The following is a 13,679-nucleotide window of genomic DNA, read 5'->3' on the forward strand; positions in this document are numbered from 1 at the left end:
ATTTTTAATTTGGGTTAACCTTTTATGATAGTAAATAATAACATGTAATTATTCTTATTATATATATGCGGTGTCCATATTTTTCAACAATCTCCCACTTGAACCACACACACAGATATATATATACACTAATTACCCTATAATTAGATGTCATTATATAACCTTATGACTTCAAAACTTTGCTATCATATCCAAAAGGTATTCCAAAAAATCTCGTCCATTAATTATGTCAACATGGAACCAATGCGACTTTCATTACATATATCATGACTAAATCCATCCTTTATTGGGTATATTAACACAACCAAATGACATAGATCAAGTATGGATGTGTAGCATAGAAATTACATGCAATGTGATCTAAAAATGTAATAGCTCGATTTAGTGGTGTCGAAAAATGCGATTTCGGAACCCCATCTTTGTAAATCGAGTTTGTAAATATTATATATAAATATTTACTGAGATGGTATAAAAGAATATTAAAGTTTGACCCATCAATTTTGTTTATTAATTGTTTAATTTAGGTATAAGGACTAAATTGTAAAAGTCTTATTGTTATAGGTTTTTAATTGGTCAAATACTTTAAAACTTAGATTGCAATTAGCCAAATGTCCAAAATGACAATTAAACCAATTACCAACATGAAATAGTATAAAGTAAATATAGATTATCATAACCTTAAAAAGAACCAGAACCAATCAAACTTGAATTATGAACGAGACTAAAATTTCCATTTCCAAATAAACAAAAAAAAAATTGAATTTGTCTAATGCTAAAATGGAAATCAAGTTATGTCTAAAAGACAGTACAACAAAAATCTCATTCAAATCCAAATAAAATTCAGTCATTAATAATAATAATAATAATAATAATAATAATAATCTAAAAGTCCCTATTGCTTCAACCTGTACCGAATTACTGTTACCTATATAGATGTATCTTTCACCATCGTTAGGTTTTCTATAGTTATGAACAATTTTGCGTAGACACATTAATGTGACTTGTTACACTAAAATCTACATATATTTGGCCCATACTTTATTTAATAATTGAAGCTTAATAAGCTTTAACCAAATCAGATCATTTTAATTTAGACTAACATTTTTATAATAGTAAATAATAACACGTAATTATTATTATATATGTGATGTCCATATTTTTCCAACATAAAGATCATAACAATATCATATAATCAACAACAAATGATTGGATTACACATTCATTACGAGTTTTATAAAACAAAAATGCATAATGATAAATTTAGCCTTCAATGTTTATATTTTCTATATCAAATTGGCTTATTTTTAGCTAAATTTGCCCATAACATTCATAAAAGAGTCAAAAATTTTTCTTTAATAAAATATTCACTAAAACATTTAATTTTTTAACGATGCCGATATGACAATATGTGTGATAATTCACATGCACTCCATTTTGACATGGTATTATTTGTCTCATATGATCAACAAATAATTTAAAATTATAAAAAATAATAAAAACATAAAAAGAAATTGTAAAAGTTGAAAAAATTTAAAATTAATATGAAGTGCATGTTGATTGCTATAAGAGTCATTATGTTTAAAATTTAACATTTTATTCTTTTTTATGGTAATTCATTTTCAAAAGATTTAAGGTTAAATTTAAATATTAACACGTATTTTCATAAAAAATCATATTTTAGATATTGTTGTAGAATATTTTTTTAAAATATCGTTATAGGTTACGATTATATCTATTTTTTATACCATGCTTAGAATTAGGCATAGTCCCTCCTAACCCATAAATAAAATGCGATTTAGTACACTCAAATCTACGTCTTATTATATAAATAATAATACCTATATCAATCGAACTAATATTTAATCCGTATTGTTGTAGAATATTTTAAATAAAAGAATCCATTGAAAATTCTAGTTGAAATTAAAACCCAACAAAAATTCAAGAAATAAAAATCTAATCAAATATAGTTTTTAAAAGAAAGAAAAGGTGGTTGGGCAGCTGTGCTGGGGGTCCAATTATGAAAAATAGAAGAAAAAAAAAAAAAAACAAGAAAAAGGAAGGGTAGCGTTAGATGGACGCAGAGAAAGGGGAGGTGGAGGGTGGCGAATCTTTTAATGCCTGTGGACCCATTCCAGGTGTTTGGTCATGCTTTCCACTTCATTTCTATTAACATAGCCGAGCCTTACCCCCGGCTTGGCTCAACCATTCCCCCGACATACTTTTCAAATTATAACACATCGTTATCTTCTCCAAATTATAAAAAATAATACGTGGATTGAGTCTTAATTTTATTGGTATCGATATTATTGTCAGTACTAAAGAACAAGGGTGAAGTCAGAACAGATTTTTCGTGAAGCTGAATGAAATTTTAATTTTTTTATAGTTTATATATTTATAATTTTTAAATGATTAAATTGAATTTTTATAATTTTAGAGAGGGTTAAAGTATAATTTTACATTTACTAATTTAAAATTTTAAACAAATTTCAAGGTTCTAAATAGAAATTTTTCATTTTAGGGGGGTCAGGACCTCTACCAGCCCCCTTTGTATCTACCTCTGCAGGAGAACGTGGGTTCGAGTTAAAACACATTCTCCTCTTATTTAAGGGTTGGGGAGGGACTATGAATAATTTTAAACATTGCATCAAAACGAACAAATATGATAATAACATATTATAAAAAATAATATATTATGACACGTCCAAGTAAAAATATATTAATTAAATATTGATACGAGAATCAAATGAAGTTTTGATTAAAATGATAAATTTAATGTTTTAAAAAGATTAAACTATTTTTTAGAGTTTCAATTCCATAATTACTTTCACATTTAGGTGTGAATTTAAGAAATATTTTAGGAGAATTTGAAATTTAATTATAAATTTTTGAAAATTTAAATTATAATTTCATCATATATTAATTTTATAATTTTATTTTGGTAAAAGTTGTAATTTTATTATATATAAATTTATAATTTAATAATTTTAAAGAGATTGGTATGCAATATTTCATTTTTTGCAGGTTTGCTTGCCGCTTTTGCAATCATCATTGCCCACATTGGGCCATAAATTTTTTCGAGTCTAAATTAGTTATTGAACTTAATAATTATTCTTACATTACATTGAGGTCTAAACTATTTTTTAGGTTAGTCCCGATATTTTCTTGACAACCCTAAAGTTCAAGTCCCAAATAATAATTTAACCCTTTTAAAAACTATAACGTATGTGTGAATTTTTATTAATATAAAAATCTCATAATAATATAATTTATTTTCTAAAAATAACTTTTAATTATTTCTTAATTATTTCGCAATGACTTGTGATTATAACTTAATTAGAGGTTTTAAGGATCAATTAGAGGTTTTAAGCGTAGTTAAATATGAATAACATATAATATAAAACAAGTTAAATAATACCAACAACAAAATTATTTAATAATAGAATTAGAAATTCTATCAAACGTGTATACTCGTGAAAATTATGAATTTAGAATATAAATGTGAGTTTAAAAATAACATATAATAAATAGTTAAATGTATGATTTGAAACTTAATCAATCGTAATAACACATGAAACATGTACAATATTAAAATAAAAAAATAGATTAAATGCACTATAATTATTTAAACATGTGGGATGCCACGTGTATGTCATTTTGACCTATAAGGACAAATTTTTAACAACAGAAATGGATAAAATTTTTAATAGAAGGAGCCGTTTGCTGTTTGATCTAAGGTATAAGGACTAATTTAGTATTTTTCTAAAGTAGAATGGGTAACATGCAAATTGATTCCTATTATGAAAGCATTTATGACACTTTTAAAATAGATTATAACATTTTATTTAATATTTGCTTATTATATTTTACATTGTAAAATATATTTCTTACTGATTTAAAAGTGCAAATTAGATGACCGATTAAGCCTTAACTTAATCAACATATGCTGTTGCTAATGTAGTAAGACTTGAGTTCGAAAAAGAGAGTAGATATTATTGAACCTATATTAAGATTGTTAAAAAAAAAAGATAATAGTAGAATTTGTAAAATTCAGCCGAGTCAAACAAAGCCGCCAACAAGTGAAGCTGTCTATTAGCCAAGTCCATAAAATACAGCGCGGCTTAATCATGACCACGACACAAAACCCGAACACAAACGTGCCCTCTATCTCTATGAACCGGACATGACGTGGCAGCACATGGTTAGACGAAGGAATGTTTCGTACGACAACTTAATGTACAAATACAAACACCATATTAATTCTCAACTCAACTGGGGCAAGTTTTCACCGAAATAAAAGGACCTTTGCTCCTCCCCACCATTTTTCAACACTCGTCATCGGAAGAGCTTCCTTTTTTTTTTTTTTTCTCTCCTTTTCCACAGCCGTCGATCTCGATCCTTATCCTCGTTTTCAAACAAGCTCGAAAAAGATGGTAATGTTTCAGCTGCCTTTTTTGTTTGTAGTTTAAAAGTAATAGTTTTGTTCTTGAATTAAATCGTATTTCTGATATTTTTGTGTAATTTTTTTGCAATCCGACTGGATCGTCTTTTTTAAGTTTTAAATTGATAGTTTGTTCTTGAATTTACTCGTATTCCTGGTATTTTTGTGTAATTTCTTAGTAATCCGATTGGATCCTTGCTTTTTTTTTGTTGATTTTTTAAGTTTTAAATTAGTAGGTTATTCTTGAATTTAATCGCGTATTTTTGACATTTTTGTGTAAGTTCTTAGCAACTCGACTGGATCGTCATTGAACAAATAAAAACCAGACTGGATCTTCCTTTTTTTGTTGATTTTTTTAAGTTTAAAATTAATAGTTTATCCTTGAATTTAATCGTATTTTTAAATATATTTGTGGAATTTCTAAGAAATGCGACTGGATCGTCTTTTCTTTTGTTGATCTTTCAAGTTTTGAATTAATAGTTTATTCTTGAATTAAAATGTATTTCTAATATTTTTGTGTAATTTCTTAGCAATCGGACTGGATCCTTACTTTTTTCTGTTGTGATTTTAAAGTTTTAAATTAATAGTTTATTCTTGAATTTAATCGTATTTCTAGTATTTTTTTAGCAATCAGATTTTTTTTCTTATGCAATCACTGTTTTTTTAAGTGTCTAGATCTTAGAACTTTAAATCTGCAGTTAATGATTCGGTTATTTGGAATTTTTATGATTTGGTTTTTATTTCTATGAAATTAGATGTACCTAATTTCTGCTGAAAATGGAATCATCAATGATCTAGTTTCTAGTTTCTTTAGCTACTTGATTCTACTGAATTTGCTGTTAATCTAATAGCGTCAATTTCTATTTTATGAATACTCTATTTTTAACTGTTTTTCTTTGACACTGACCTCTCACACTTGTTTAATACATTGATCTTAACCTGTCTGCCCTTGTTATTTGGATCCATGTATTTTTGCTTTTTTTTTTTTTTTTAACTTTTACTGAAGCCAAAAAATAATCTTATTTTATCTATCCAAACATAATATTATGATTTTCTGATCATAAACAATAAACATTGTCGCCCCATTGCGAACCACAACCAGTTGATTTATCCTAAGATGTTGTTGACAAGTGACCTCATACGAAGATAAGGGGCAGCTGAAAGAGATCAAGTTAGAAGCTAGTGTGAAGGGTATTTAAGTGCGGCTTTGTTTCGTTTATTTATTGTTCAATTTGTTAGGGTCAAATCATGGAGATATAGAGTATTGGAATAGTTGATTTTTTCCCCTTCATTTTGGCCGTTTCTACTATAATTGATAATGTTGTATTTGTGTGCTATTGATGTTATTAAACATCGGGGTTGCTGTGGATATTTGTTTTCTCATTTGATGATTTTATACTCCCAGGCCAACGCTGCATCGGGAATGGCTGTGCATGATGATTGCAAGTTGAAGTTCTTGGAGCTCAAGGCAAAAAGAACCCACCGCTTCATTGTTTTCAAAATCGAGGAGAAGCAAAAGCAAGTTATTGTGGAGAAGCTTGGTGAACCAACCGAAAGCTATGAGGATTTTACTAAATGTCTCCCCGCTGATGAATGTCGATATGCTGTGTACGATTTTGATTTTCTAACGGCCGAGAACGTACCAAAGAGCAGAATCTTTTTCATAGCATGGTACTGCAAAGTTTCTTAATCGTGGTGTTCCATTGTTTCCTTTTATTACTTACTATATGTTGTTGTCGTCCTTTGAAGGTCTCCCGACACGTCAAGGATCAGGAGCAAGATGATTTACGCCAGCTCCAAAGATAGATTCAAGCGAGAACTGGATGGAATTCAGGTGGAATTGCAAGCAACAGATCCAACTGAGATGGGTCTCGATGTGTTCAAAAGCCGTGCTAACTGAATACGGTTCTTTTAGGCATTTGCAACCGGGAAGCTTCCTTCCTTCCTACAGTATGTCTTTACTTAAGTGAAATGTTTATAGGTTTCGAAACGGCAAACTCGGGATTTCCGGAGTTATGCCATAAGACTTTTATCAGTCTCGATGATGATAAACCCGTAGTTTCGGGTATATGTGATTTGTTATCTATAGAACCTATGTATTGAGTGCCTTTGTGTAGTCTTAATCTCTTTCAACGCTAAATGCAACTGTTTGTGAGGGTTAGACAACACATTAGTTCGTTTTCAAGTTTTTTTTTTCTTTAATTTTCTTTGAATATTGACCCTTGTTTATTTGTTTCAGTGTGTTAAAAAGGGCATGCTTTTATGTCTTTCCAGTCACTGATTCTTTTTGCCATTATTTATGACACTGGATTCGATTGCAAATTTATTTGTACAATATCTTTTGCTGGTTGATATTTTTTTGCTTGATTCAGACTTGTTTATGTTTTGTTTTGTTCATTTAGCTTCAAAAGTTAAAATATATCATTAAATTATTTAAAATTTTTATTTAAGTTATAAAATTATCATCAGATTATTCAAAGAGTTGTTAAAATTGCTCTTTGTACGACATTTTTATTTTCATTGTTAGTACCAATTGAAAATGAACTCTTTTTGTTTTTGTTTTAGTTTAATTTATTTTATAAAATATTTTTGGATGTAACGAATTTATAAATTAAAATTTAACAGATTTATAAAATATTTTGTAATGAATTTGTGAATAAAATTTTAAATAAATTTGAAAAAAAAATTGTATATCCTAATGTGTCAAATAAATTATTTTGAATAATTTAATAATTATAATGAATTTTTTAATCTAAGTATTGGATTTGGATGCCAACTTTGAATGTTAATAATGATGCTTTATCATGTTCTTAACTAATTGGCTTCGCTTGCTTTCCCGGCTAGGCTCATCACAATATAACATTCCGTTGTCATGTCAAAATGTTTAACTGTAATTAGAAATCATTAATATCATATTAAATAGGATATTAAAATTTTAAAAATGATTAAATTATTTATGAGTTGATATCGAGTTAATTTGTAACATCAATTCAATGTAAAATTAATTAAATTATTTATGAATTTCGCAATTAAGTCTACTTTAGTACTTAAGCTTAAAAATTAAGTCTATTTTAATTCATAAATTTTTAGAAAATATAAAAGTTCGATGATCTGCACTTTGATAGTATGTCACTTCATTAGATCTAACTTAAAAAGTGATAATGTAATATAAATTACCATACCAAATCATCGAACATTGACATTTTCTGAAAATTTTGGTCCGAAATGAATTTATTTACCAAAGTTCATGGGTCAAAACTATATTAACCCTTTAAAAAAGTTAAAATTAGATTAAAAAACTAGAATTTGTAAAATTCAGCCGAGTCAAACGAAGCCGCCAACGAGTGAAGTTATCTATTAGCCGAGTCCATAAAATACAGCGCGGCTTAATCATGACCACGACACCAAAAGCTGTGCCCTCTAGAACCGAACACGACGTGGCAACACAAGATTAGGTGAAGAAATGTTTCGTACGATAACCTAATGTACAAATACAAACACCCTATCAATTCTCAACTCAACTGGGGCAAGTTTTCACCGAAATAAAAGGACCTTTGTCCCTCCCCACCGTTTTTCAACCCTCGTCATCGGAAGAGCTTTCCTTTTTTTCTCTCTATATTTTCTCATCTCCTTTTCCACCGCCGTCGATCTCGATCCTTATCCCCGTTTTCAAAAAAGCTCCAAAAAGATGGTAATGTTTCAGCTGCCTTTTTTTTTTAAAAAAAGTTTAAAATTAATAGTTTATCCTTGAATTAGATTGTATTTCTGATATTTTTGTGTAATTTCTTAGCAATCCGACTGGATCGTCTTTTTCTTTTTGTTGATTTTTAAGTTTTAAATTAATAGTTTAAGCTGGAATTTAATCCTATTTCTGATTTTTAGTGTAATTTCTTAGCAATCCGATTGGATCTTTTTTTTTTCGTTTATTCTTGAATTTAGTCGATTTTCTGATATTTTTGAGTGATTTCTTAGTAATCCGACTGGATCCTTACTTTTAAGTTTAAAATTAATAGTTTATCCTTTAATTGAATCGTAGTTCTGGTATTTTTGTCTAATTTCTTAGCAATTCGACTGGATCGTCTCTTTTCTTGTTGATTTTTTTTTTGTCGTTTTAAATTAATAGTGTATCCTAGAATTAAATCATATATCTCTGGTTTTTTGTGTAACTTCTTAGCAATTCGACCGGATCGGCTCTTTTCCTGTTGATTTTTTTTGTAGTTTTAAATTAATAGTTTATCCTAGAATTAAATCATATCTCTGGTATCTTTGTGTAAATTCTTAGTAATCCAACTAGATCCTCTTGTTTTTTTTGTTGATTTTTCTTTTTTAATTTTGTGTTTGATCGTTTAATTGATCTCTGCATCGATGCTTGAAAATCCCCGGAAATTTTTGAGTGTCTGGATCTTAGGATTTTAAATGTGTAGTTAATGATTTGATTTTATTTCTATGAAATTATATGTACTAATTTGTGCTGAAAATGGAATCATTACTGTTCTAGCCTCTAGTCTATTTAGCTGCTTGATTCTACTGAATTTGCTGTTAATCTAAATACGTATCGGTTTCTATTTTATGAATACTCTATTTTTAGCTGTTTTTCTTTGACACTGACTTTTTTTTTTTTAACTTGTTTAATATATTAATCTCAATCTGTCTGCGCTTGTACTTTGGATCCTTGTATTTTTGTTGTTATTATTATTTTCTTATATTTACTGAAGCCAAAGAAAATCTTATTTTATATATCCAAACATAATATAATGATTTTATGATCGTAAGCAATAAACACACCCCATTGTGAAGCTCAACTAGCTGATTTAGGATGTTCTAAAGGCAATGTAAGATGAGCTCTGCTTCATCCTAAAGATGCTGACACATGATGTTATACCAGCATAGGGGGCCATTGAAAGAGATCAAGCTAGAATCTAGTTTAAAGGGTATTTAAGTGCGGCTTTTGTTTTCTTTATTTATTGTTCATTTTGTTAGGATCAAATCATGGAGATATAGAGTATTGGAATAGTTGATTTTTTTTCTTCATTTATCGTTCCTTTGTGTGCTATTGATGTTATTAAACATTGGGACTGCTTTTGATATTTGTTTTCTTATGTGGTATTATTTTATATCCCAGGCCAATGCTGCATCGGGAATGGCTGTGCATGATGATTGCAAGTTGAAGTTCTTGGAACTTAAGGCAAAAAGAACCCACCGCTTTATTGTTTTCAAAATCGAGGAGAAGCAGAAGCAAGTTATTGTGGAGAAGCTTGGTGAGCCAACCGAGAGCTATGAGGATTTTACTAAATGTCTTCCCGCTGATGAATGTCGTTATGCTGTGTACGATTTTGATTTTCTAACGGCCGAGAACGTCCCAAAGAGCAGAATCTTTTTCATTGCATGGTACTGCAAAGTTTCTTAATCGTGGTGTTCCATTGTTTCCTTTTATTACTTACTATATATTGTTGTTGTCCTATGAAGGTCTCCCGATACATCAAGGATCAGGAGCAAAATGATATACGCTAGCTCCAAAGACAGATTCAAGCGAGAACTGGATGGAATCCAAGTGGAATTGCAAGCAACAGATCCAACCGAGATGGGTCTCGATGTCTTCAAAAGCCGTGCTAACTGAATACAGTTCTTTTAGGCTTTTGCAACGGGGAAGCTTCCTTCCTTCCAGTATGTCTTTTACTTAAGTGAAATGTTTATAGGTTTCGAAATGGCAAAACTTGGACAATTACGGATTTCCAAGTTTTTCCATAAAGACTTTTATCAGTCTCGATGATGATAAACCCGTAGTTTCGGGTATATGTGATTTGTTATCTATAGTACCTATGCTTTGAGTGCCTTTCTGTAGTCTTTTATCTCCTTCAGCGCTAATATGCAACTGTTTGTGAGGGTTAGACAACACATTTAGTTCATTTTCAAGTTCATTTTTTTTTCGGTTTAATTTCATTGAATATTGACCCTTGTTTGTTTTCTTTCAGAGTGTTAAAAAGGGTATGCTTTCATGGCTTACGAGTCACTGAATTTTTTTTTTTTTTTGGTATTATTTATTACACTGGATTTGATCGCAAATTTATTTGTACGAGATATTTTTGCTGGTTGATATTTGTTGGTGAAGAGACTTGGTCTTGAAGTGTGAGAGTGATTGTTAAGTGTTAGCTACTTTTTGCCTGTTGTTTTTTTGAGTGATGGGCTAAGTATTGGATTTGGATGCCAACTTTGAATGTTTGATAATGATGCTTTATCATCTTCTCTCAACTAATTTCTCTTGCTTTTGACTTGTTTGATTGTTTTGTCGATTGTTCGGTTGGTTCTTTGTTTAATTTTTTTTTTCAAAGGAGTTACTTTTAAAAAAAAAAAAAAAAAACCTATGTCTATTTGGTATCTCAAGTTTTTTGGATCTAACTGATGCCACCATCGTTATCCACGCCCCTACTGGTTTTTATACGGTCTTCTTTGATGATCGAAACTCTCTCTTTTCTCTTTTCCTCTTAGTTGCTTTTTATACTGAACTTCATCGTCGTTGGCTGCCCAATGATACATACCCTCACCTAATTCAAAAGAGTACCTAAAAAACCAATAGATGAGTAAGGAGAAAGAGAACGAGCAAGTCAAAGTAAATAGGTGAAAAAACCCATTTTTGGTTTTTAAGATAGCACTTCCCAGCAGTCGAGTTTCAGGGAAAAAAGAGAGAGGAGCAAGAGAGAAGCGCTTCGTCGTTGAAATCAAGGTGAAAGGACATTGGATGTAGACCCTAACGAGCGGCGATGCAGCTCTATGGCTTCAAGGGAGAGAGTTTATCTTGGTTTGAGGAGGAAAATTAAGCTAAAGGGGAAAATGTGTTTTGAACGTCAAACAAAATGGTGGACACTTTTCTGGGTTTCTTTTATCAGCGGTGGGTCGGGGCTTGAACGGTGATGGTGCTGGGAGGAGAACGATGGAAAAGACATAAAAGCAAAAAGAGAAAGAAAGAACATTATTATTTGGAATAGAGATATAAAAAACATTATTATTTGCATGATACGAGATAATAAAATTTATAAAGTTTTATGAATTAATTGAGAAATGGGCAGCCTTGCTAAGATAAAATTGATGAATTTGTATTTTATGAATTTGTTTGCCTTTAATTGAGAAATGGACAATTTTGTTCAATACATTTTCTCATCTATTTTCCGAGTTCCCAAACAAGCTGAAAAAAGAAGATCGTCATGTTTTAGTTGTTTTATTTTTTTAAGTTTTAAATTAATTGTTTATTTTCGAATTAGATCAGTAATTTCTTCCGATTGAATCGTCTTGCTTATTTATTTATTTTTTAATTTTTAGTACGGTGTTTGATCCAAGGTAGTTGATTTAATTTGATTTTAAAAAAATCGAACAATTAGATGATCATTTTATAATTTTTCATAGTTAAGTTATAAAAAGAAACTTATCAATAGTTAGGTTACTATTAATGTAATTCACCCTTATTTTATTTGTTTAATAAATTTATACGACGAGCAAGATGATATATGTTACTTAGGAGGGCACTGCCTAGAATTGCAAGCAATATATCATAATCAACCTTGATAATGACAACAATAAGAATTATTGCAGAGTAATAAGAAATAAAAATAAAAAAACGTAAATTTTACATGGAAAACTCTTATTAGGAAAAATCACGGGTAGAAAAGGAAACATTTACAATGTTGAAAACACACAATACAAAAGGAGTTTGACTACTTCTATTTAAGGGTTAAACAACCCTGTTATAACCAATGTCTAATAGAAGAAGTATAGTCTTATACGAATTCAACTTGTGCGGCATAGTCTGTATCTTAGAGGTTCGAGTCGGATCAAACAGGATTCGGGTCACACAACTCTAGCATTGGTAATACTCAAAATGTATGAACTTAGACCCAAAATTAATGAACACAAGCTCAAGCTCAAGCCCAACTAGTATAACAATGTTCAATCAATGAGTAGGCTAGCTAATCATTAACAAGTGACGAGATTCGGGTCACACAACAAAATTGGTTGATATCGGTTTCAATATCTTCAAGAGCCATGTTCATCATTAGGCTTTGTTTTCTTTACGGCAAACTTGGATAAGTTTCGATGCTAATTTCTAAGTTTGGCCGTAGGCTTTCTATTAACATTAGTTATAAATTCATATGTACTTTCAGGTATATCGTATGTGTGATTTATTATCGGTGGAGCCTATGTGTTAAGAGTGCCTTTGTATCGTCTCTTATCTCTTCAAAGCTAACATATGTAGTTGTTTGTGAGGTGTTATACGGCATATTTACAGCTACTTCAATTTAATGGAATGGAATACAGTTGTAATGAAATAACTAATTAATATGAATGGAAAAAAGTTGTAATAAAAATTTTAATAAAAATAATATACGTAGAAATTTTAAACATTAGTAATTAAAAATTATTTCATAGATATATATTATTTAAATATAATTAAAAATATAATAGTATGATATATTAATTATAAAAATATGATTTATTGTTAATATTCTATTAATGGATAATATTTGAAATAAATAATCTAACTATTTATATTTTCCATGGTAAAAAAATCACAATTGGAGTAGTAAAGTTGTTATACTCTGGCATCGTTGGTAAGGATGTAGCCACCGACAAGCAGTGCCTTGACCCCCTTACTAAATGAGAAAATTTCGTTTAAGCCCCTCAGTAAAATAAAAATATTTGATTTAAACCTCTTTAGCCAATTTTTTATTATTCTAAAAATAATAATTTAATTAAATAATTTAAATTTTAATAATTTATTTAATCAAATAGCAATCAATCAAATTGAGAATTGGTAGTCTAACTTGTGTGAGAATCAATTTAGTTGTAAAATCATTGGTGCCTCTGGTTTGTGGGAAATTATTTTCAGCCCATTTAAAATTTCTTTGCTATCCTACTTGAGGTTTGTGCTTTTCGGGTTTGAGGTTGAAGTTTTTCGTATCGAATTATTACGAGTTCAAATAAATTTTGGTTTTGATAAAGTCAGATTCATTTTGAGTTATTTGTTCCTGTCATTTTTTAATTTTAATTTATTTGAGTTCATTTCATTTCGATTTAAATAAGCATGGGTTCTATTTTTTTTAATAATCAGTTAGATTAGATTAGAATTTCGGGTTGAAATTAAAAGATTTAACTTAAACTGTTGTTCCCAAAATAAATAGTTTTTTCTATGTACAAGTCGAATTCGATATTCAAATTGGATTACCCTAAAATCTATATCACTGTTAAAATT

At 29.5% G+C, this 13,679-nt stretch overlaps 2 protein-coding genes across 3 annotated transcripts; both read left to right on the forward strand.

Annotated features, from left to right (window-relative positions):
- Positions 1 to 4,248: 4,248 nt before the first annotated feature.
- LOC108467285 (actin-depolymerizing factor 2-like) lies at positions 4,249 to 6,760 on the forward strand. The gene is made up of 3 exons (XM_017767885.2): positions 4,249 to 4,430; positions 5,844 to 6,109; positions 6,188 to 6,760. The coding sequence occupies exons 1-3, from the start codon at positions 4,428 to 4,430 to the stop codon at positions 6,336 to 6,338; spliced, it is 420 nt and encodes a 139-aa protein (XP_017623374.1). The 5' UTR covers positions 4,249 to 4,427; the 3' UTR covers positions 6,339 to 6,760.
- A 1,117-nt stretch (positions 6,761 to 7,877) lies between these two features.
- On the forward strand, positions 7,878 to 10,373 carry LOC108467214 (actin-depolymerizing factor 2-like). Of its 2 annotated transcripts, XM_017767795.2 has the most exons (3): positions 7,878 to 8,129; positions 9,561 to 9,826; positions 9,905 to 10,373. In XM_017767795.2, the coding sequence occupies exons 1-3, from the start codon at positions 8,127 to 8,129 to the stop codon at positions 10,053 to 10,055; spliced, it is 420 nt and encodes a 139-aa protein (XP_017623284.1). In that variant the 5' UTR covers positions 7,878 to 8,126; the 3' UTR covers positions 10,056 to 10,373. The 2 variants fall into 2 exon arrangements, with proteins under 2 accessions (XP_017623284.1, XP_017623283.1); XM_017767794.2 differs by lacking the exon at positions 7,878 to 8,129 and having other exon boundaries at positions 9,480 to 9,826.
- The last annotated feature ends 3,306 nt before the right edge of the window (positions 10,374 to 13,679 follow it).

Source organism: Gossypium arboreum, chromosome 2 (assembly GCF_025698485.1).
Source record: "Gossypium arboreum isolate Shixiya-1 chromosome 2, ASM2569848v2, whole genome shotgun sequence".
NCBI classification, from domain to species: domain Eukaryota; kingdom Viridiplantae; phylum Streptophyta; class Magnoliopsida; order Malvales; family Malvaceae; genus Gossypium; species Gossypium arboreum.